The following is a 25,131-nucleotide window of genomic DNA, read 5'->3' as shown; positions in this document are numbered from 1 at the left end:
GATCGTAAATGGGAACGTAACTGCTCTTACTTGAGCATGATTTGACAGACTGTAAAGATCTTGACAAAAGAATATGTTTATTTACAAAACTCGATTTGTTCAAATTATGTTTTCAACCGTCGAGAATGACACAGAAAATATGTAACTTGTTAAGGGGAATTAAAAGTAAATTATGTAATTCATTTAAAGGTTTTTTTTTGTATTGAAAAAGGCGTTCCTTGTAACGCCAAAACATGTGTCTGCAGTAATTTGCAATTTTGTGCAATTAAACATTATTTCTTATTTTACTTTTAAAGCCCAAAGGTATTGATTCAACTCTTGGGGTAACTATAGTTTTGGCTCCGATAAGATGGATTCCGATGTAAAAAGGAATAAACGGTTACATTTACTCAAATAGAACCCTAAAAAAATAGAACCCATAGAAATAAGAAAACCACTTTTAGAAAGACCATGCATGTTTATATAATTGGCACAGTTATTGTACATTTGGTGATTAACATAGACCCCTGAACCTGTTAAAATGAAACACACTCATCAGATGTTGTCTCTTTTTGGACATAGTTCAGGACGTTCCAAATTATTTTATGTTTGTTATAATGACCCTCCTTTCCGTTTCTGAATACAATGAATCGAAAAAAGTCCTGTTAGTATAAATGCACTCGAGGGAAAAATAAAATAAAAGTCCGTATTACGCAAGGTTTAAATGAGGAACAGTGGTGAAGTAAAATTTCCTCATCTACGTATAGCATACTTGCAATGGTATCCCAACTTTCAAAACTTTGTAATCCTTCCTGTTACTGTTTGTTCGCCTCGAAAACAAATGAATTCGTTTCAGGTCTGACCTTTTCTTATCAGACCCATTCTAGACGTAACAAAGTTGATAGTGATTAAAATAAAAAAGCAACGTAAATAAATCATAAATCGTCAAGAAAATGCAGCAAATAGCTATTGCAGGCCATTCAGAGCCTTCATAAGAGTTAAAAGTGCTGAACACACATGGAGCGTTTTTAACACTGCTTCAGAGGCTCCACTGTAGCTTTAAAATAGCTATTGGCAGCATTTTCTTGAAAACTTGAGTTTTATCAAAGTTCCCGTAATACTAAATGCCTATCGCTTTCTCCGTTTTAACATAGAGCAAAAATGAAATCAAAACGAGAGAACGACTACCAGTAAATGTTGGTACGGAGACCACTGCCATCTATCGAAAGTATTAGAAATTAATAGTGGAGAATCGAACAATTGGTGAATTTCAAAGTTTAGACATAAAAATTTGTGAATTAACAATTTGAATTTAATTGTTTTGAATCCAACGCCTTTGTTGGATTGCTGCTGGGTAGTGCTGCTTTAAGAATTATTACCATTTTATATTCAAAAGGCGAATGTTTGAATCCATCCCTATCGCAACGCCATCGTTGGATTGCCGCTAGGTAGCACTGTCCTCAGCACTGGAAGTCAATGTGGGTGCCGACAGAAGTTCATTTTGGCAAATGCGATAGACATTTAGTATTACGAGAACGTTGGTTTTATTTACGTTTTTTTTTCATTTTAAACATATTTAAACACTAAATATTTTTGATAATCTTTCATTGAAAGCTGATTGTTGTGTCGTCGATGCAGAGAAGAGATAGAGACGGCCATTCCAAAGCAGCACAGAGAAGCGAAGTGGCACACCAAGAGCAGCTGGGAGAGTAGAGAAATTTGGATCGGACTTACGGGCGTACTTACGGCATTGACTTCGGCCTCGTCGTACCAGACGTTGATGTATGGATGGAGTAGGGCATTCTCGACCGAGATCCGCTTCTCGGGGTCGATCACCAGCATCTTGCATAAAAGGTCCCGCGCCTGGCTCGCTGCAACGAGACAAACGTGTGACGACATGAATATTGTGATGCAAAGCAGAAAGTCAGAGAACATAAATCACTTTTTCGTTACAACTATTATTGTCAAAAACTCAACAAAAATCATGTAAGAGAGAATAAATAAAGAAAATATATATACATAATTTTTTTTAAAGAAAAAACAACCTTTTAATTCCAGATAATTTTATCAGAGTAAAACATATCAAGAAACTCAAAGAACGAATTATTTTCATGTTTGAATCAAAAAAGAAAGAAAGAAAAAGAAAAAACGTAATTCTAACCGATGCTAAAACATTAATAAATTTTCACAAGATTAAATGTGGGCGACGTTTTGCAAACGATTAATAAAAATTAGCAATATAATATTAAAAAAAAAAAAAAAAAACACACACACACACATTTATTTATAACAGTCATATGATACTTTTTTCAACTTTAGTCCATGGAGTCTGTTTAAAAAAATAACAGTTAATGAATAAAGCCTAGAATATAAACCAACCTCATTTCTTCAGAAGTGACACTATCTTGCAGCTTTAACAATCATTCCCTAATTTCGTAATGAGTTTTCACAATGAATACACATTTTCCAACTCACAAGTGCTTCACGATGACCAAGTAATAACTGGCCGCTAAGTTTTTACTCGGCATTTGTTACGAAGAGAAATGCGATGAATAAGTCAATGAATAGCTGCCAAATTTATTCGGAGGGTCAAATTCGGAGTTTGAAAAATGCTCCAAAATTACCTGTGCTAAAATATGAACAAAACCAAGAATCAACTGAGTACAGTTCAAATCGTAAACAAAATGTACCGCGAATAGCTATATTTCAAGGCTGCAGTGAAGCCTCTTCACCAGTGTTAGAACGCTCAAACGATTACTTACGATTTCTGTGTAAGAGTATTTGTGCACTGATAACGGTTGCAATAGCTACTTCAGCATTTTGTTCGTGACATATTCTTGGGTTATGTTGCTTATTCTTCATTCGCATTTTAGGACAAAAAATTTTGATTATTTTCAGGCAAAGATTGCTCAAATTGCTCCTCTGATTGTACTAGCCACGACTCATTATTGGGATATTCAATCAGTTTCTCTAAAGTGACGAATGAGGCAGTGTGAAGCAAAATGTAAGTATCAAAAACGAAAATTTTGAGATAAACAGTACAAAGGGTAACTGGAAAGTACTGCCATTTAGTAATGAATGAGAATTACAGTTGACGGGGGTGCCCAAACCCCTAGCAACTTTAAACACGCTTTACTCAAAACTTGAAAAGGATCACTTACATTCCTTTGATTCTCACTGCTTGAAATGTCAAGTAAAACTTTGTGACTATAAATGTGGCAAACCTACCCTGATAGCATTGTGAAGGCTACTACTGTCTGACCACGGATTGTATGGAAAGACAAACATCCGTTTTACAGCTGGAAATGAACAAATCTATGATTTTTTACCTATGTCAGCTTTCCTGAAGCAGAGTCTCATTCAAATAAGCGGAATACGCGCATCAAATTTTTACTTTTCCCCCTTATTCACCTAGATTCGTCTTATCTGGACGTTTGAAAATTCCATGGAATCCGTGGTTGGACAGAACTATAATTACCAAAATTTGTTTATTGATCTGAGGAAGTAGCAGATTATTCAAAATGAAATGTATTACGTGATTAAAATGAAGGAGCAACTTAAATAAAGCGCAAGTTATCAATAAAATACGGCAAATAGCTATTTCAAAGCTAGAATGGAGCTCCTTCATCAGTGCTGAAGCTATTACAGGGAAGTCCTGCATTTTCTTGACGATTTGTGTGAATTTACGTTGCTTTTTTTCATTTTAATCATCTTTTAGCTCAGGGGTTCTAAACCTTTCAGGCTCTACATTTTCTTTGAACGCTGATGTAAGGTCACGCCCCCCTCTCTCACCGCATATGAACAGTACAAGTAGCAAAAATCTAGGTAAAATCACATACAAAATTTAATACACGTAACCTTATTTTGAACATATTAGTATCATGAGAACATATTATTATTCGAACATACAAATTCCAAATGAGGTAATTTAGGGCTAGGTGAGGTTAGCGTGTAACACCAGTCAGTTAACAACACCAATGATTGTTAATATGTTATTTAATATAAATATGTGACCACAAAATTAATCAAATTATAGTTGGATTTGCCTTTCAATTTTGTTTTTCATACACTGATGTCTTACTTGAAATTCCTCTTCGTTCCCTTGGAGAGCATCCCCCCCGTTTTAGAGCCCCTGTTTTAACACAAAACAATACACACACACACACACACACACACACACACACATATATATATATATATATATATATATATATATATATATATTTCATATATATATATATATATATATATATATATATATATATATATATATGCTTAATTGAAATCCAATTTTTTTTTTACCCTTGAGCCGGCTGTGCTCCGAAGAGTCGGCGGGGAAAAGGACGTCTGGGAAAAGTTTCTCGAAGGCGTAGCCCGTGTACTTGGGGCGATTCTCCACGTAATTTCTCACCGTCGGCTGTAGCCTCTTCATGAATTCCGGGGAAGGGGTACCCAGCTGCTCGATGATCTTGTTCCATTGGTCGATGTCTGGCGAATCAGCAGTCAAGAACAATTTTCAGAAAAGACTCAAAAATTCATTTAAAGAAATGTTTGTGTGTTAAAAATTCTGCTTCAAAAAATTCATAATTGTAAGATTATGCAAGGTTATTGGGGTAAAAGAAAACAGAATTTCTATGTTTCAACATTAGCCCTTTCCCTCTCCTTTAGAATTTAGATGAATTGAACAATGAAATTGTGTGCATCGTATCCATCGTAAACTCTCTGAGAATAACTAGTAATGAAAAATTTAACTTTGTGATTGTTTGCTAGCGAATGAAATCGTGTTTACATTTACCCCAGCATGTTTCCTTTAGCCCAAGGGATTAGGGGATAAATATAAACATCCCCCCATGAGGTTAATGTAAGTAGATAATCGTAATATACACAATCAGTTTAGGAACTGTCAACAAATGACGACACGCTTTGAGGAGTGGGACGGGGGTTCACGAAATTGTGAGTTTGTGACGAGGGAGAGGAAGGGGGTAAAAAGAAGTGTGACATCACGCACCTTCTAAAAGAATATTTTAAGGAAAAATAACGTGACACGTGACAAAGGGGGTGGCGGGGGATATGGTGAAGTGTGAATTTTGTGACAAGGAGGGGGGGGGGCAGAAAATTGTGACATCATTTATGGACAGCCCCTTAGAAACTTAGAAAGTTCTACGCCAACAATGCTCAATCTGTGGCCCGTACGTCGTACGCAACCTGCAGAGTATTCCAAATGTAATCAGAAATAATTTTAAACGGAAAAAAATCACATTATGAGCTAACATTGTATAAAATATACATGAAAAAGTGTAATTTACATCCGGATTCAATTTTCCAAAAAGTAGGAAGGATGAAAAACTTAGTTGTTCCGATTTGCCTTAGAGTACAGCATGTATAGGGTAAAGAGAACCACCTAAATTATTCATCAAAACTAGCAGATAAGGTGAAATTCATAACTAAATGTTTTTAGTAACCTTCGACATAAAAAAAGGTAGTTTAAACTAGCTATTGTGTCATTGCGTGTCAAATCACACACCTTACAAGAGAGTGCCCATTGATTAACATATTTTGCAGGTGCATTCCGATTTACCAAATGTTACAAATTTTATATCTCTCTAACTTGTAATTTTCCTATAATACTTAGTGGACATTTTTAATGTTTTGCTCCCCCGCCTCATACTTGACTGACCACAAACCTGTGAGGAAAAGTCAAAAAAAATTTTCTGGGAAAGAATTTTGGAAATACACATTTATTTTTTCTTAACTGTTCTTTATTCTAACTCAATATTGGTAATTGCAAAGTTATCCTTCATTTTTTATAAACGTGGGGTCAATTTAACCACTTCAGTTATTTCTTAGTGGCGGTTTAAAAATGATAAGGTTTCATTAATTTGTAAGAAGAGCTGAGAAAAATGAAACTGATATGTAACTCATTATGAAAGGATACGATCTGTTCCTGGGAAGAGTACGCCACCTCGAATCATTTCTCCCATGATGCAGCCCACCGACCAAATGTCCACTGAAAAGCACACAGATTTCCATTATCATCAATAAAAACATAACATATTTGTAGTTTATAAAGATTGAAAATATTTTGTTGCTCATTAGTATTTGATATTAATCAAAGGGGTTCAAATGAGAGAAACAATGCATTAACCATAGGGAAATATGGAATCTGAAATGAAATTGCTTGTTTACATACACACATGTCAAAGGATAATGAGGCAAAATATAGGTACATTCATAGGAGCGAGACACTTACTATAGTGATATTCACAGACGTCGTTTCTAAATATAGTGAGCTTAATGTTTAGCACAGTAGCCTCCACTTAATATGATTGTGGTTTATGATACCAACCCTTATTCTTATCAGAATTTCTCAGTGCCAATTTTCTCTGTATATTTGTATGCTAAAATTACCTCTTTATGTGATCATCGTTTGATGAAATCAGTTTTTGAATCAGGGGAAGTCATTTCGAACTAGTATTTCGAATTCTGGGGCACGAAATTGCACTTTTCTGGAGAATTCTCATATATCGGGAAATGTGGGGCAAAGTGAAGTAATAAAGATAACTTTTTCAAAATGAACAAATAGGACTTTTGTTTTGAAAATTACAGTACATGAAGAAGGAACAATGCATTGTGTAATAAAAGTTGCAGTGATACATTTTTAAAAGTGGAAAATTTTCACTTTTAAAATATTTGGGGCAAAGTGAAAAATGAAATATTTTCCTCATAAATACTTTCTATTTCATTACTAAAAATATGTTTGATCAAATGAATGAGAAAATAAAGGAATGAATTAAAAAATGAATAGATCATCTTGACTAATAATAAAGCTGAAAGTCTCTCTGTCCGAAGGATGTCTGGATGTCTGAATCTCTGTGACGCGCATAGCTCCTAGACCGTTAGGCCGATTTTCATGAAATTTGGCACAAAGTTAGTTTGTAGCAGGGGGGTGTGCACCTCGAAGCGATTTTTCGAAAATTCGATGTGGTTCGTTTTCTATTCCAATTTTAAGAACAAAAATATCATAAGATGGACGAGTAAATTACGAAATTATCATAACGTGGAGCCGTAACATGGGCACAAGCCAATTGGCGAGATACGAAATTATCATAACGTGGAACCGTAACATGGGTACAAGCCAATTGGCGAGAAAATTCACCATTCATTATTTGTAAATATACAGGCGAACCAAAAGACCTCTTAATTTTTCTATTATGGGCAAAGCCGTGCGGGTACCACTAGCGAAACAATAAACGAACAAATAAAATAATAAATTATTAATGTATGAGAACTAATAAATGAGTGCATAAAATAGTTAATATATATGAAAATAAATGAATGAATGGATACTTAAGGGACTTAATAAGTAAGCGAAGTGAACTTTTTCATTTTGCGCTGTCTATTTTGCCCCATATGCACTTGACTAATTGTGCAAGAATTTTAAAATCAAAATAAGCTTAACAATAAATAAAAGAATAGTGCACCGAAGATAAGTAGGTCTCAATCAATATTAAGAACGGTAGAAGAAAGAACTTAATCATTTTATAATAACAAAAATAGTTTTTGACTTACAGCAGAATATAACAATATGAGGATCAATCTTTGAAAACTTGAGTAACACTTGTATTATCATATGTTTTGGTCTTTAGATATAACTTTTTCCTGACTGGAGTAGACTACATGTGTTACTACATAGTTGAAAGATTACCAGACAGCTAGCACTAAAAGCAGAGCAAATGTTTCACAAATTCAGTTTGGCCCGCATTCCCCTATCTTTTTCTATACTATTAAAATCTGGTCGCGTCCGTCTGTCTGTTTGTCCGTTTCAAGCTTGGTGTTCTTGAGAATCGTTGCGAGTCAAGAGTCGAACGATGTACACAGATCGATTCGAACATTTTCAAAGAAAACGATAAGACCAATGTCGTAACTGTACGACTTGAATTAACGGAGATATTAACTGAAACGTCAATTAACATTACGTTTTTAGAATTTTTTTATATCTTTCCAGTTGCCATTTTCCATATGGGTTAGCAAATAAAATTCTAAGAATGGGGTTGTTTCCTTCACTCAAAGGTACTACTTTCAGTCACTGAAATTGATAGAATAAGCAAAAAAAAAATAAATAAATAAATAAGAAATAAAAAATAAATAAATAAAATATCAAAAAAAAAAAAAAAAATAAATAAATAAATAAAAATAAATAAAAAATAAAATAAATAAATTAAAAAAATAAATAATAAAAATAAATAAATAAATAAATAAATTGGAGTGAGAAAAAACTTTCATTTTCCTAACGCTTAATTTTTAATTAATTTTTTTAAGAGTCCAATTTTGAAAATAAGGCGTGGTCTTTATGACGTCACAAATGATCTACTTTCGCGTATCTGTCTACCACGTTTTCACGTTACGATAATCAAAAAGCGAATTAAATATTGCGCTCTACGCTTGCAATCACTCAAATCGTTGCCAGTACACGTGAGTAAAGATGCGAATTAAATATTTTGCTTTGCGCTTTGGCATCAGTGAATGGCAATTCATCATTTGTGATGTCATCGGCAGAAGCGTAAACAATAAAAGCGCACCGATTAAAGTAATTTTAAAAAATCTTAAACTTAGTCAAATTATTACAAAATTACAGACTTATTTTTTTAAAAATTGTTTTAGTCATAAATTAATGTAATTTTGTGTCATTTTGTTAAAAAAAAATTTGAATAACTGAAAAGATCTCAAAAATGTAGAGCTCATTAATAATTCTATAATAAAAAATTCTTAAATTTTAAAATGCAGTTTTTATCATTACATGAAACCTAGACAAAACTATAAACTGAAAGGTAAAAAATTCTGGATTACAGTAAAATTTTGTTTAAAAAAGTCTATTTAAAGCATAGAGTAAAGAAATTACATAGAGAGGCCTCGCTATACAAAGAAATTGAAGCCGGAAGTTGCACCGCTGTATCCCAAGATCCTTACCTTCTTGAGATGGATCTTTATTCAAAACACTCCATTACTGAATCTCAATTGGTTGTTAATTTAAACTTAGATATCGTTGCACGTTTATGAAGCACGTTTTTTAAATTGCATTTAAACATGAACTAAAATGCAAACCATTCCGCCAGCTACTTTATACAGTCCCTTTGCGAGATTGGTAAAAACTATTCTCGCGAAGCGATCATGTTATCATAACCCCGCTCATCATTGCACCGCTGTATCCCATAATTCCAGCTTCAATTTCATCTCCTTTTTACCATGGACCGGGCCTCTCTATGTATATTTCTTTACTCTATCATTTAAAGCCAAAACATGAATCAATGTTGCCATTTGGGATCCCTAGTTCTATTTTTACTTTTCTGCGATATTCTGAAAAGCAGTGAAACATTTATTTGAGGCAGAGCCAAACAGCAAAGCATTTTCTATCCAAATTTTACAGACTTTAAATGCGAGCTGCAGGACTGTTACAATAGTTTAAGAACTCGGGTATTTCCACCGAAGTTTTGGTCGAACGTTTTTATTCTTTTGTTTTTAGCCTACTTTCCCAGTAAAAGTCAGAAAAAGAAGAAAAAAGCATGAAAGAAGGCTTAATGCATCTTAAAAATATCGCAAAAAACAAAAAAAAGTCAAAAATAAATAAAATAATTAAATAAATATTGAAAAATTAAAAATTGGAAAGTAGGGTATTGAGATGGGGAAAAATGTCTGTCGGTCTGTCGGTCTGTCTGTCTGTCTGTCCCCCCCCCCCAATAACTTATGAATGAATCGTCCGATTCGAACAAACTTTTTTTTTGTTCGAAAGATAGATCTCGGCGAGGACACCCCATTCCCATATTTCACTTTTTGATTTGAACTATTTTTTGTTCAATTTTGAACAGATCAAAAAAACTTAACATTAGCGTCTACGGGGAAATTCAAGGCAATTCCGAACTGTGAGGCGAATTTGCTTCAAACAAACTTTGTAGGAAAAAGCGTTTGATGAAAAACTTGTATATAAAATATCTTTTTGATTCCGTTCAATTTTCCGTTCAATTTTGAACAGTTCAAATCCCTTAACATTAGCGCCTACGGGGAAACTGAAAGTCAATGCAGATTCTGTACTTGAGGGCGGATTTACTTCAAACAAATTTTGTTGGAAATAGCTCTTGACGCCAAACTCCAGACTTTGACTCCGAGAATTTAGGGGCACTTGACTCCGACTCCGACTCCTGTGCCAGACAATTAATCGGACTCCGACTCCCCGACTTCGACTCTGACTTCGTAGCCTTGGCAAAAATTTATGCACGGAGGACAAATGACTGACTCCGATTCTTAGATATTCGACTCCAACTCCTTTATCCCAAAATGAGATTGACTCCGACTCCGACTCCGCAGCTATGGTTTTGAGTGTAAAATAATTATTGTTCATCTGACTTGTTTTTATTTTTACGCTAAAGTTTTAATTTAGGTATTCAATTTTCGGCTAATAAACTCGAAGTCATTTATGTTTCTACATAAAGATATGCGCAGAGGATTTTTTTTTTTTTTGACAATGAAAATTATTTCTTTAAGTTGACATTTTATTGTTATCATTTATTTTGGTACGTGCATTAATTCATTTAAAAAACTGTTTTTGGCAACAGGGGAAAAAGAAACGATTTTTTTTTTGATATGATGTATTTACTTTAATGAGCTTATTAATTTTAATTATTATTTTTTCGTTTTGAAAGCTGTTAAAGATTTTTTAATGGAAAAAAGCGTATCAGCTGCTTTGTTTAAAAGTTGCTGCTTTTCTTTTTTTGAAAAAATTTGCGATTTTAGCTATTTTTGAGAATATTGATCAGGTACTAGAAAGTAGTATGGGTATGCGGGAAAGTAGGCTCGTCTAGTTCTAGACAGAACTTCTTGTTTTGTTTTTGAATAAGGCTTTTGTATAGAAAATAGCAATTTGCTAAACTGTAAATATTAAGTCATATATTACGACAATATCTATTGAAAAGATTAGTGACTTTTTTTATTTTCCAGCCATAAAACGCATTTACTGGGAGAAAACCCAAAATTTAGAATTGCATACATTGGAATTTCTATTTTTGATTCATATTTTTATTGTTTGTCTTTTATTTTGAACGAGTGGTTCCCGCACGGCTTTGCCCATAGTAGATTGTCTTTTGGTTCGCCTTTATATTTACAAATAATGTATCGTGAATTTCTCGCCAATTGGCTTGCCCATGTTACGGTTCCACGTTATGATAACTTAGTAATTTACTCGTCCATCTTATGACAATTTTGCTCGGGAAAATGTTCTTAAAACTGGAATAGAAACGGAACAAAATCTAATTTATGAAAAATCGCCTCGAGCTGCACGCCCCCATGCTACAAACTAACTTTGTGCCAGATTTCATGAAAATCGGCCGAACGGTCTAGGCGCTATGCGCATCACAGAGTTCTAAATATCCAGACAGAGATCCAGATATCCAGGCAGACAGAGAGACTTTCAGCTTTATTATTAGCAAAGATAATAAAGCAACTAACAATCACTAACGGCAACATTGATTCATATTATGACTTTTAATGGTCTTTCCAAGTCAAATGTTACTGTAATACAGGATTTTTTTTTGTTCAGGTTTCACGTAATGATAAAACCTTCAAGCTGTATATTTTAATGATTAAATTAATTGTTTAATTTAATTTATGAGTTTTGCTGAATTTAGGACTTTGAATATTTTCTCAATTATTTATCTTTACAAGAAAATCGCCCGTCAAGGTATGACGGGTGAAAATTACTTCTATATTTCAACTAAGCAATTGAATGTTTGATTATATTTTGATAGTTGAAATTTTAACCCTAACTCCAGTAGTTTAACCCTAAACTCCAGTAAATAGCGTTTGTTGTCGATCTTTTTTTCGTTTCTTTATTCACCTGAAATGACACTATCTTATCAGTAAAACAGTTAAGTTACAGTTCAGCCTTGTCACAATACAGCCTTTCCCTACATGTTAAAGCTTACCTAAAAATATTATCAAATTGTCATGCCGTGACGTGAGTTTCATTGTTGATGACGTCAGGAGCGTTACTCTATCATTAGCAATTATATATATGAGGATTTTAATGAACTAAAACTAAATTGAATTAACTTATTATTAAAACAAACTTAGAAAAATGAGTCTATAATTTTGTCCACCTGTGTATATTACAAAATATTCATGCTTCAAAGTAAAAAAATATTTTTTGTTATTTTAGCGTAAGAGTTGAAAAGAATTACATGCATCTTTAGAAATATGAATAAATTTGATTTTGTATGGTATTTTTATACAAAGAGAAAGATGCGCAAATTATACCAGTAGTTGCCCATGTCAGTAAAATTACAGCTAGACTATTTATTAGAATTATTGTTCATTAGTGATATCTTCCTTACATAGATAATATACTCACCATTGTCCTTATATCCCATGCCTAATATTACTTCTGGAGCCCGGTAGTAACGGGTTACCACGTAGGGGGTCATCATGAAAGTAGTACCGGCAGTACGGGCAAGACCGAAGTCCAAAATTTTTAACGTGCAGTCAGACTTCACAACGATATTGCTTGGCTTCAGGTCCTAAAGTATAAAAGAGAGAATCAATGATGTTTGAGTAGCCAAAAATACAAGGCATTTTAAATAATGTCGAGATCCCTTTGCATCTACATTAAAGAATGAATAAGCCTGCCGTCAGTCGCGGATACAAGAGGAGGGTCATGGAGTCATGATCCCCCCCCCCTAAACCGACGACAATAGTATCCGTCCGCATTGTGTTCAAACACTGTGAATAAAATATAACAGATTTCAGCTGTCTTTACAATTAATTAATTATTTTTGAAAGTAATTTTTTGAAATTTCCTATTTCATTCCTTATGAAATCAATTTGTAATGGCATCTGTATCCGCTTCTGTCTGCCGTAAAAGCATCGGGTTAGTATGTCCTGTCCTACTTTGGGAAAAAACTTTAATTAAGTTGTCACAGCAGACAATCAAATAACTGAAACGTCATGACGTAAATGAAGTATTGTTCAACAATAATCGCATTTAACCACAGTAGCTGTTTATAACTGAAAGCTCACATGCATTTTAGCTTGAAAATTGATAAAAACATTTATACTAAAAGTTCGAATTACTTTGGAAGCTTCGAAGAAATTTCATCTCGTGCCGAAAAATCAACGTTTTCTATTGATATTATATATTAATATGTGTGGGAGATTTTTTTTACCCACATATTAGAAGATTTATGTAGAAAATTTGCTTAAAATTAAAATATGCTTGGTGTCGTATCCTCAACAGAATCATATCTAATGGTGTGCTTGAATAGTATTTGCTTGTCTTATTATATAAATCTTCCTCTGTAGGATAGTTTAACATAGCTAAGGCCAGCAGCGACTGCAGGGATTTTGAAAGCACGAAGTGCTGTGAGTTACTCGTCGATAGTTAACACAATTTTGATATTATTTAGTCCAAGCTGCTGAAATTTTCATGTTTTATGATGTTTTGTTCTTAGTCTGACGACTGTTTTCCGTCAATATCAAGATGAGCTACTAGGGAAAGATGAGTTTATTAGGGGTTAATTAATGTGATCGTAGAATTTTTAATTTTCACTAGGTATGAGGTCATATAATCACATTTTAAAAGTATCCGAGCACGGGAAATGGGTGAAAATCGAAATGAAAGATTCCATCGCATACATAGACAGATACAGGTAAAGCTAATATAAAAGTGAAAAACGAGTATGGACGTCATTTGGCCACTGCTCGCAACTTGCAACTGTTTGAGGAAATATCGGGATTTGCCCCAACTATTTACAAACAAAATTTTCTTATTTTTTGGCCAAAAGTACTTTTGCTTTTTCCGGGTGACGATGGTATGTTTGTTTTTAAACCAACTACCATTGCGCAAAATTCTTTCGAGTTTGTTGATAATGGATTGTTTATTTCATGGTGACGTAATTCTGTTTTTTTAAATTTAGTATACCGACATTAATCCGAACCCTATTAAACCGGACTTCGCTTAATCCGGACAGACATTTAGATGTTCACACTGTATAAATAAAAGGCGAGTAAGCGCAGTAATGTATTTTTGAAGGCTTGTAAATTATCGTATGTGCATGGGTCATTCCACGAAAAAGTCAACCCTTTGTCCCGCACTTGACGGTTCATATAGCTCATTAAAAAGTAATAATTTTAAAAGGCTACAGCGAAATATTTTGCAAAAGAAATCACACGTAAGTTTGTAATTTTTTAAGCAGAAAAAAAAATGTGTTCATTAATATTTTAAACTAATATTTTTAATGAAATATATGATGCGTCACGTGCGGAACAAAGTGACCGGTTTCCGTGGAAATAACCACATACTATACATATAGTTTTTTTTTATGCAGCTTTATTTTCTACTCTCTTGAATTAAAAATACAGTTTTTACGGTATACAGTACTTTGTTTATGTACTTGGCTTATTTAATAGGTCAATTTCTTTAATCATCTATACTTTCATTATTGCGAACGACCCGGATCCCCTATTAGTCCGGATTAATGAGATTCCACGGTACACGAAAGAAAGAGCAGCGTGAAAATAAAACTTAAGAAGCATTTATTCAAAAGATATCAATTGGAAGTGAAACATATAGGCTTGAGAAAACCAAAATATCGTCATACCAATCCTCATATAGATAATAGCCAAAATTACTGACACTGGTCGAGTAAAGCTCTGACGTTACCAACAATGAAATTAGCGCAGTAGCGTGCATGATGGCATTATTTTATTGTAAAAGCACCAAAAATTCATTAAGTTATTTAAGGCAATTCGGAACTCCAGCGCTCGAATACGCTACCTTGCGGTGATTTACATAACTGCCGAAGAAACTAAAACATTGCGTTCCATGTGTGTCTGTTGACGTAAACATAGGCAGTTTGTTATGAGTATTTATTAACGCATTCGAGGTGATTGCTTTCAGAAATAGAAAGTGTTTTGTCCCTTAATGTTATTCTCGAGCTCCTCAAAATAATGTTAGTCTTTATTTTTGCCCTCTAAAACTGTCATAAATGGCTTGAAATCCTAAGCACATGAAAACTCTGGATTAACAAACTTCGCATCTGCAAGTCTATTCGAAGCATTTTTTTTTTTTTTTTTTGGAAGAGGATAACTTTATACCAGGTAAAATTTTTTATTGTTTTGTGTGAATTTGTAAGAATATGGTTTTCTTTTTTTCTCTTAATCTTAAGCTCAAAAGAAGGATATTATGCAGTATTATCGTAGAATGGAATGAAAAATGTTTAACGCTGAGAATTTTCATTGCCAAAGTAGTGCGATTATTATAGTTTAGGGTTATAGTTTTAGTATTGTGCGAGCAAAGAAAACTTGCTTGGCGAGATTTTGCATGTCAGTTGTAAACCATTTTTATTTTTTATCATGTGTGGATTAAAATGGCAGAAGGATAACAGAATTCGATAAGTTTAAAGAAATAATGGAAGATCAATTAAAAAGAAAACTACCGCCGTGTATCCGTGAGAATTTTATTGATGATGCATAACAGAATTAAATCATAATTCAGAAATTAGAAACATACGAAACCGAATGTAAAACAATTAGCACTAACCAAACAAAACAAAGAACTTTCATCTTCCTCTTTTGATAACACTGATAAACAAAGGTTTATTTACATGAAATATTTATAGTGTTCATATGGCTACAATTAAAATGTAGTTTCATCAAGAATTGATTAATTTCGAATTCAACATCGTGGAAATGGCTGCTTACAACTACGAACTACGGAATCTGTATTAATTTCCCATGTTTAGTAATGCTTCTTGAATTCTCATTTCTTTTTACATGGGCCAAAATATCCACAAGACTTTGAAAATTAATTTAAAAAGAATAAAACAAAAAAGTCATGCATACAAACAAAAATTACTAGGCTTATTAGCATTTTCTACGCTACGGCGTGCGTTTGTTTTAGTTTTTTCGTCCGCCATTAGACAGTGACCGCAGTGCCCCCTATAGTTCGTTGGAGTTGCGAATGTTTGACGTGCAGAGAAATGCTTTATTTTGACATGACTGAACTCGATCCGGTAACTTAACTATTTTACTGGTAAGGCTGTGTCAGTTCAAGCGAATGAAGAAGCGAAAAAGGGGTCACCAATGAACGCTATCTACTAGAGTTTAGGGTTAATCCACTGGTGTTACGTTTAAAATTTCAACTATCAAAACATAACTAAACAGGCAATTGCGTCATTCAACTATAGAAGCAATTTCTACCTGTCATGCCATGACGGGCACTTTTTAGTTTCAAAATAATCTAAACCAAGCGAAGGTCAAACTATGTTGATTCACAATCCAAAATACAATTGTAGTGTGCGATCGTTGTAATGTTTGTTTACTTCCGCAGAGTTGTGTGCCATACAGCAGGGGTTCCCAAAGTGGGTGTCGTGGCAACCCAAAGTGCCACAGGAAGAATCGAAGGGTGCTGCGAAGTGTCCATGATTTCAATATGTATACATAGTAGAGATAGGCTAGAGTGCCGTGAATATTTTCGAATTCTTCAAAGGGTGCCGTGAATCGAAAACGCATTGGAACACTTGATGTGTGTTCATTTTTTTTCCCTAAAATCATATTTTACTTTGTAACGCAGTTCATGATGCAGCAGAGCATGTAACTCTAATACCTAATGTCCATTAAGTTCAATTAATTTTTCAAAAAATTTATAACATAAAAATTGTTTCTTAACGTTATTAAAAGTTTCAAGACCAAAAATTAGTTCAGTTACTATTTAGATTTTTTTTCCCCCACTATGTTTTTTTCTTGCAATTAATGTATTTACTCGTTAATTGGTATGTTACATAGAAACTATTTTCTTGAAATATGGTCGTCTAATGCCCGTGTTCGCCAAACTCGCGGTCGAATGGTTAGGTGACCACGAGCGTTGGGCATTACGGTTTGGTGTATATAATAAGACATTGGGCATGATATGTATTCTGTCATTTTGCAAAATTCGGGAGCATTTGGAGTGTCCCAGTATAATGGAATTTCTAATACATCACATCACACCCAAGGGTCCCCTGTTCCTACCACAGTGGTGACTTGCCCAGATTAGGGACCCTCGGGAAGTAAATTTCTAATACAGAAGAAAATTTGCACAAAGTCATCTCTCTTACTCTGTGGATGATCCCTGCTGAATGCAAATGTTTGATTCCGCAGAGCATTTGGTACAGGAGGTAGGACATTCTCTCGTGGTCCAAATCCATCTGGATCACTTGACACAGGTTGGCGTCCATGAGTTCCATCACCAGGTAACTGCGACGAGTTTGAAAGGTCAAAGAACATTTTCATCTAGTTAGTTAATACAGTGCAGAAACACTAAAAAATGTTTGCTTCTGGGTTAACAATATTTTCCCCTGATGTTTTTACCGAGATATATATTAGCTCTTAACTTGCTTGGAGGAATGGTTGTGGTACGGATTGGAGAACATTTTTAAAGGTGGATATTAAACTTCAAAATATCCCCACTATCCCTCATGTAGCCTACTGATCCCACCATTTTTGTTAATATGCAGCATGTAAAAAATCCCTCCAGTATTCATTTGACCTTGAATACTCTCGACGAAATTAAACTCCTGGTGCAATTTTGCATTGGGTGAACCCAAGTGTCTCCGTCTGAGGAGTAAATTGGACGTCAAACTTCTCGTGGTAATGACATCCACCGATCAGAAATGGTAGTTTGTCCACTTTTTTGCAAAAAGTCGGGGATGGCAGAAGAAATTTGACTAACTGAACGAATCGGAAAAAATAAAAATCCACTGATTTTCCATTTGTTTGATACGTAAAATTGTTGTTATAATGCTACAGAATATTGCATTGTTCAAATAAAGTATAATTATATTGCAACATTTATTATTAATAAAATATTTTATAGTTAATTATATAATTATATAAAGTGATTGCATGATGATCATAATCTAATAAATGTACAAAGAAAATATATATGACAATTTGGTTCGATTAAATTTAAGTCAAGTTTTTACTCTAAAAGTGATCAAACTCAAAGTAACATAAATGAATTAGAATATTATTGCATATTACTAGAAAAAGAGAGGATAAGTTTCTTTTTCCTATGGTATAAATATTTGAAAATAAATAAATAAATAACATTAATAAATTTACATCATTTTAAAGTCTGCCCTAGGATTTTATCTCACTCTCTCTTGGACATGGAATAAGCTAAAAAGGAAGAATATGCTCTTAGTAAAACTGTTTATTCTTGGAATTTTGTTGAATTCCTAGAGTATTATGTAGTTTCAATTTGCTTGGTGGTCGGTCTTATTATAGTTTTGAAACTCAAAACTAAGGTGCATAAAATTTTTGCTGTCACTCTCCTCGTCAACATTTCTGTTTTAAGGTTTTCTTTAAAATTATTTCTGTTATGTGTAATTTAATTAAGGCGTAGGAGCAAAAAATAACCTTTTCAACTTAAAACAAAATTCTGGGTCTTGAACCTGTTAAAGATACATTTTACTTTAACAGGTTCTGGTAAAGTAAAATGTATCTCTCCTGTCACACAAAAATGTCATTCTCCTGGCATTTTATATACCAGGACAGTATAGTGAAAAGGTAATATGCCAAAAGTGAATTCCCTTTATTTTTCTCTTACTTATTCCCTCATAAAGACTCAACATACAGCGTTATCCAAAAGTGAGAACAAACTTCGAAAACGAATGTAGATAAAAAGATACGGTTTACGCTGAACGAATAAAAAAGAAGCCAGGTTTAGTGTGGCTACGAATAAAAAATAGTTCTGTTTTCTACCAACAGATGGCGTTATAGTTTTTTATTTCTTCATATTATTATATTATAGTTTAATTAAGTGGGCTTTCTCAACTATGGACAGCATTTCGATGCAAATAAGCTTCGACTGCCATTACCTGCTGCCGTTTCCACTTTTTATATCTTTTGTCGCTTTGCGTGATCCTCGGTAAGAAATCCGACACCGCCATCTATAGGTGGCGAACAGAATTACTTTTGGTTCGGTGCCAGACAAAGCCCGACTTCTTTTCAATCCGTTTGGTGCAAACCTCATCTTTTTATCCTTTTTTTTTCCTTCAAATTTTTAACTTTAAAAGTTAGTTCTTACTTTAAGATCACTCGGTGCATTAAAAAAAAAAATCATTTTGAAAGAATTTGTGATTAGAAAATGTTACGTTTTTGGAGAATCGCCCATACGCAATAAAATAAAGTATGTTTGGGAACTGCGTTTGAATGTGTAGAAACATTATTTTTTACGATCACACTTTAATCACAATTTAATCCAATCACAACTCGCAACAATCACAATTCTATTCTCCAATTTTTAAATCAAATGAATGAGATTCGTGTCTTAATATTTACATGAAGTACAATTTTCCAAACTGTGACAGAACTTTTTTCTTTGTAAAATCTACGTTTTTGCTTTAAATATCCAGCGACTTTGCATCATTGTGGGAAATCAAAGACAATGCGAAGCAGAATTTCAATATCAAGCATTTCATATTAAACAAAATCTTAAATGAATATCAGTGTATGCAAAAAAAGATCACATTAAGAAAGAATATCAAAATTTCTGTAACTCACACATCTTGAAAATCTTCAAGCGTCTTCTGCGGCGTAAAAGCATTTAAAAGACCAATGATCTGAAACAAAACAAAATGTCTGGGTGAAAAACAGAAAGTCGAACTTCATGAACGTAGTAATCATTGCAAGATTTCTAATGTTGCTGAGCCGAGCAGTCGTCTCACATCGCACTTCAAAATATTTAACCAACAGCCATACTATTTGTGATCATAATATCTTGACGCTTTTATTGCAGGTGATTCTATTTCGCCTAACTGCGACGAGTTTTTGATAGTCTTTTTCCGACCTCATCACTCATTGTCTTCCCTAAAAAAAAGTAAATTAAACTTACTGAAGACTTGTAAACACTGGAAAACCATGTAATTTTAAATGACTGGCGTCGGGGGGGGGGGGGAAGGATTGCTTTGCTTCTTTTGGATGTATATGCTCAACTGAATGAATCACAGTGACTTAGTGGCAGCGATTCATGCTTCCACGCTTCCCAATTCCCAGACTGGGTGCAGTTGATCCTTTCACCTTTCAGCAGGTCGATAAAATGTGTACCAAACGTGCTTGGGAATTAAGCACTGGGGGTTCCGCTACCTAACTGCAACATCTGCCTTTGATGCCCAGAGACCCAGAAACGGAAACTGAGATGGACGCAGAAACCCTTAATGTGACTTGAATGAACAAAAAATTTACAGGAGCTTTCCTCACTGAAGACTGCGGTGCAACCAGTAAGGAACAAGCAATTCTTATTAGATCCTTTTTTTTAACTTTATCTTACAACGTGAAAATTTTCAGTTAGAGAGCCAGTAAAAAGTTCAACAATGAACAGACATACAGGCACTCAGACAGAAATACATATGTAGTACTCACATACAAACAGAAACACATAATACTGACAGAAACACACACACAAGGTTAGCTTCCGGTTGTTAAAAAACTTCTGGTTTTGTAGGACATCATTTCCGAAAGCGCGTCATAGAGGGGCACTTTGGACATATATAGAGAGTAAGAGGTAATTTTTCAAAATACGATGCAGAAATGCAGCTTGAGCAATCATTGGTCACTTTTGTTGGGAGGGGGAGGGGAGTTTGGTCACTTAAAATAATCAAGTTCATGACTCCTCCTCTAGATCCGCATTTGTGCAAACGCACACATACACACAGAAAACATTTCTTTTAAATGTCCAAAATGTGTTATTTTGGACCGTCTAGAACATTTAAATCTATCAACGACTAACTATAACGACTCCAATACCTTCGTCTATATAGACTGGAGTTAGACGAAAGTAGAAGACTACAGAGGAGAAAAGGAAAATTTTGTTTTACTTACATTTTTGTGATTGACCAGTTTCATGAGCTTGAATTCCCTGTAGGCCCTTTTCGCATGAGTGACGTTCTGGAAAGGTCTGCTCAGCTTCTTAATAGCCACATTCTGCCGGGTCACAGTGTCGTATGCAGCGCTACAACAACAAAGAGAGAATCACTTATTAATATTTAAGGTAGTTCGTATACAAGTCAATCACATAATTGCCCCCATAGTCCTGGTTGGCTTAAGTAGTAGTTTTGTTCTCTTTTGAAGCAACCTTGAGAAATTTTTCTCTTTTCCCTTGAAAGCCCATCCTGTCGTTAGAAGGTAAAAGGCAGTGTCTGCAAATTGTTCAGTTTTCATTTTTTTCTTTGTATGTTTGTCATCTATTGCACATTAGCTTAATTGTACGCATGCTTGCCCTTTTGGTTTCCGCCGGAAAAGAAGCATGGAAAAAAACTGATTCCAAGATTTCCCTAAACTGGTAGTAAACTGGTAACTCCAAAGCACGTTTCTTGAAAAATCTCAAAAAACTCATTTCTGCAGATACTGTCTTTTACCTTCTCACGACATTATTGTAGTGTTGTAGTGTGTGGTTAGGTGACATTTCCGCATTAGTTGTGATCGATGTTTTTCGCTTTATCTAGTCAGTAAATTAATGGAGAGCACAACAACAATAATAACAGTCAAGTGTTAAGAATAGCTAAATATGGAATTATCATCAGCTTCAATTCGAATGCATACGTTTTAAATATAAAGTGTTTCAAAAATTAACGATCCCATTTTGATAAAAGTACTAATGTATCTATTTATTTCCCTATGCTTGAAGAAATACTAATGGCCATTGTTTTGTGGAAATTGGGTGATAAAACAAATGAAAAAGCGCGTCAGCTGTACCTTCAAAAAGCTAATATAAACAGTTATATAATATATATATATATAATAGATAATAGATACCAACAAGGGCCAATATCAGACTACTTGTGAAAGAATTCGGACGAATCGGCATTGTTAGAAGCTTATAGTCATCTAGGACCTTTTTCATCCACCACACTACCGGTTCGCTGAATTTGTTCATGAGTAGACCTTGTTGGTGACTGTTTTCCATGCTTTCGTAGGCAAAGCTGACGCATCTTTTCATACGTTTTGCCACTCATTTTCCAGAAAACGAACGCTATTCTTTCTTTTAAGGAAAGCATTTATTCAACCTTATGTGGAAAAAATCAATTGGTTAATGTTTTCATGAAAATGTATCGTTACTTTTGGTACACAATGCAAGATGTACATGTATGCATTATAAATGAGTTGAGAATGTACTGGTGTCATGGCTAACTAAATGATGGGTAGAATTTCCCAAAATTGGGAGAAATGGCTCTCCTTGAATATTCTGAGCCCGATACCTCTCCCAACCCGTGACTTACAAGATACAGGCAGAAGATGGTCAGTCCACACAGACGCGCACAGACTTCAACAGTACAGACAGACTAACGGGAGTGGAATGATTTCTGCGTCAAAATACAAATTTTACTCCAGGCGTTTCTGCTTATTTGGATTTCTTTCATCATTACACTATGGTGTGGCTTCCTTATTAGAAGTATGGACCCGTAAAAAACCTAATAAATCTTAGAAGCATATTCACGTCAAAAATGATGGAAGATCCATCTTCTGGTAGAAGTTTTATTTTTCTCCATTCCACAGCGAGATTTGCGGGATCTCTAAATTTAAATGGAAGATTCGTGTTTCACGACTCTGGGACTAATCTCTATGGGGGAAATCTTCTTGGATCAAAGATCTTCAATCAGAGTTTACGTCGGCTGTTTCGGATCCCTCCCCTGCCGAATGCTCATTCGTCTTTTGCTAGTTTGCCGCGGGGTTGGAATGAAAGCAAGAAGGGCGATTAGGGAGAAGGCTTATCGTAATCGAGAAGAGTTTTCTTAGGTCGTTCTCGGGGGCTGTTTCTTCGCCTCGGTGGAGTTGGTGTAAATGAAAGGTTCATGTAGCTGACTGAGTGGATTAGAAGAGATTAATTAGAAAACATGCCCATCTATTGGGGAAGATGGAATGACTACAGAAGAATCCTCATGTATAAAATGACCAATGATCGAGTAACGCTCCTGACGTCATCAACAATGAAACTCGCGCCACAGCATGATAATTTGATAATATGTTTCTGCAATGTTTAACGTGCAGGGAAAGGCTTTATCGTGACAAGGCTGAACTGGATCCGGTAACTTAACTGTTTTTCTGGTAAGACTCATCTCAGGGGAATGAACAAACGAAAAAGTGGTCAACAATGAACGCTATCTACTGGAGTTAAGGGTTAATCCACTGGAGTTAGGATTAAAATAGAACCAAACGGGCAATTGATTCGTTCAGCTGTCGAAGCAATTTTCACCCGTCATATCTTGACGGGAGATTTTCTAGTATTTAATAAGCGAAGTTATTGATACATTTTGTAGGTATTAAGCAGTAATTTACCGTTCTTAAACCAGGGCTAAGGCCTGCTTAATACCAATGCTTTGCTTTCAATTTACAAGTTGAATCGCACCATGTCTGCGAACTCTCGCTGGTGAGATAAATTTACTTTGTCAACCAGTTTGTCGGCACTCTCATCTTCAATGAGGATCTGCCTTCAACTCGATTATTCCCTATTCCAAATTGATGAGTCCATACAAGGATGAGTCCTCTGGATGGGATAACCGGGCTGTTGGTATATTGCATGTATTTTGTAGATGGTTTGCATCAGAAATAAAATACGTACAAAGATCCCTTTTATTACGAAGACGTTCTTCGTAATGAAAGGGTTCCTCAATCTTCTCTTGTTTCGCCTTTGGTAGTTTTTTCCTTCATAGACGCTATTTTCAGTTTTCGATGTTAATGCCCTTTACATACTTTTAGCTAATATCCTACCGACGGGGGGGGGGACTTTGAGATAAGAATCAAAATAAATAAATAAATAAAGAACTATCGATACATTTTAAATTGTTCTTTAAATAAATTCAATGCATGACTTCATAAATACCCTGTGCTTCTGTGGGAATCACAAGGAAGAAATAAACCATTTACTCTAATGTTCTCTTCAGTTTGTTCATTCATCACTAAAATATTCTACACTAATGGTATCCGCACGGCTTTGCCCGTAGTTGAAAATTAAAAGGTCATTCGGTTCGCCTGTATATTTACAAATAATGGATGACGAATTTCTCGCCAATTGGCTATGTTCATTCTCTCTCCCATTCCACGTCATGATAATTTCGTAATTTACTCGTCCATCTTATGATAATTTTGCTCCGGGAAATGTTCTTAAAATTGAAATAGAAGAAGAAGAAAATCGAATTTTCGAAAAATCGCTTCGAGATGCACACAAACTAACTTTGTGCAAAATTTCATGAAAATTGGCCGAACTGTATAGGCGCTATGCACGTCACAGAGATCCGGATATCCTACAGACATCCAGACAGAGAGACTTTGAGCTTTATTATTAGTAAAGATAAAGATAAAGATTTTACACTATAACAAACTTTATCTTTTAGATGAATTTATAATTTAAAAAATTATCAGTCCTTTGCAAAACTACATATTTCAACCAACACGTAATAACATATTTTTCACGAACTTCAAATATTTTATGAAAACATTTCCATTTATTTAAAGTAAAGATATGTATTCAGACTTGGACCATTTTTCTCGTTGTTCCTAATCCTACTTCTCCGTAAATTTTTAATGCCACTTTTCCCGAAATTGCTCCATGCAACCTTCCTCGCAACTCTTATTAATAATGGAACAGAGAGTCTATTTGGGATTCATAAATAAAGCTGCCAGAATTTTTCAGGTTATTGTCATACATTTAAAAGCTTTATCCAACAGAAGAAGACTTTCCCTTGTCAAAAATGTCACTTTAGATAATTACATGATATGATTTGACGCGTCAGGATTCAAAATTTTTTGTTATTTTTAAATTTGCAGGTATACTTCTTTATGCATTTTCCCTGGATACATGGAAATAAGTTTGAGTTTTAAGAGTGAATTTTTCATAAAACAGTTTGATTTTTGAAACCGTCTGTTTTTTTGCTTCTATTTTTATCAGTTTTGCTTTTGAAAACTATTTGTTCTGGTACCGTTGTTAAATTTGGTATTGGTCTAAAAAATTGATAGATGCAAATAAATTTTTGATTTTGACAAATCAGTGAAAGTTTTGACAATTATTTTGGCTTCAAAACAAAAACAAATGTTTTTTTTTTTTTTTGTAAAATATTTAAAAGTTACAATAAA

General features: G+C 34.4%; 1 protein-coding gene across 1 annotated transcript in view; it reads right to left on the bottom strand.

The window, feature by feature from the left end:
* Nucleotides 1–25,131, bottom strand: part of LOC129235249 (stress-activated protein kinase JNK-like) — a 115,321-nt gene that overhangs the window by 13,480 nt on the left and 76,710 nt on the right. The window contains exons 3-9 of the mRNA XM_054868958.1: nt 20,884–21,013; nt 19,567–19,625; nt 17,118–17,256; nt 12,377–12,542; nt 5,915–5,986; nt 4,282–4,467; nt 1,726–1,850 (exon numbers count right to left, since the gene is read on the bottom strand). Of these exons, the coding sequence (XP_054724933.1) occupies nt 1,726–1,850; nt 4,282–4,467; nt 5,915–5,986; nt 12,377–12,542; nt 17,118–17,256; nt 19,567–19,625; nt 20,884–21,013 (877 nt within the window). The remainder of the gene's footprint in view (nt 1–1,725; nt 1,851–4,281; nt 4,468–5,914; nt 5,987–12,376; nt 12,543–17,117; nt 17,257–19,566; nt 19,626–20,883; nt 21,014–25,131) is intronic.

This window comes from Uloborus diversus, chromosome 2, assembly GCF_026930045.1.
Source record: "Uloborus diversus isolate 005 chromosome 2, Udiv.v.3.1, whole genome shotgun sequence".
NCBI classification, from domain to species: Eukaryota; Metazoa; Arthropoda; class Arachnida; order Araneae; family Uloboridae; genus Uloborus; species Uloborus diversus.
This window is presented reverse-complemented; position numbering and strand designations above follow the sequence as displayed.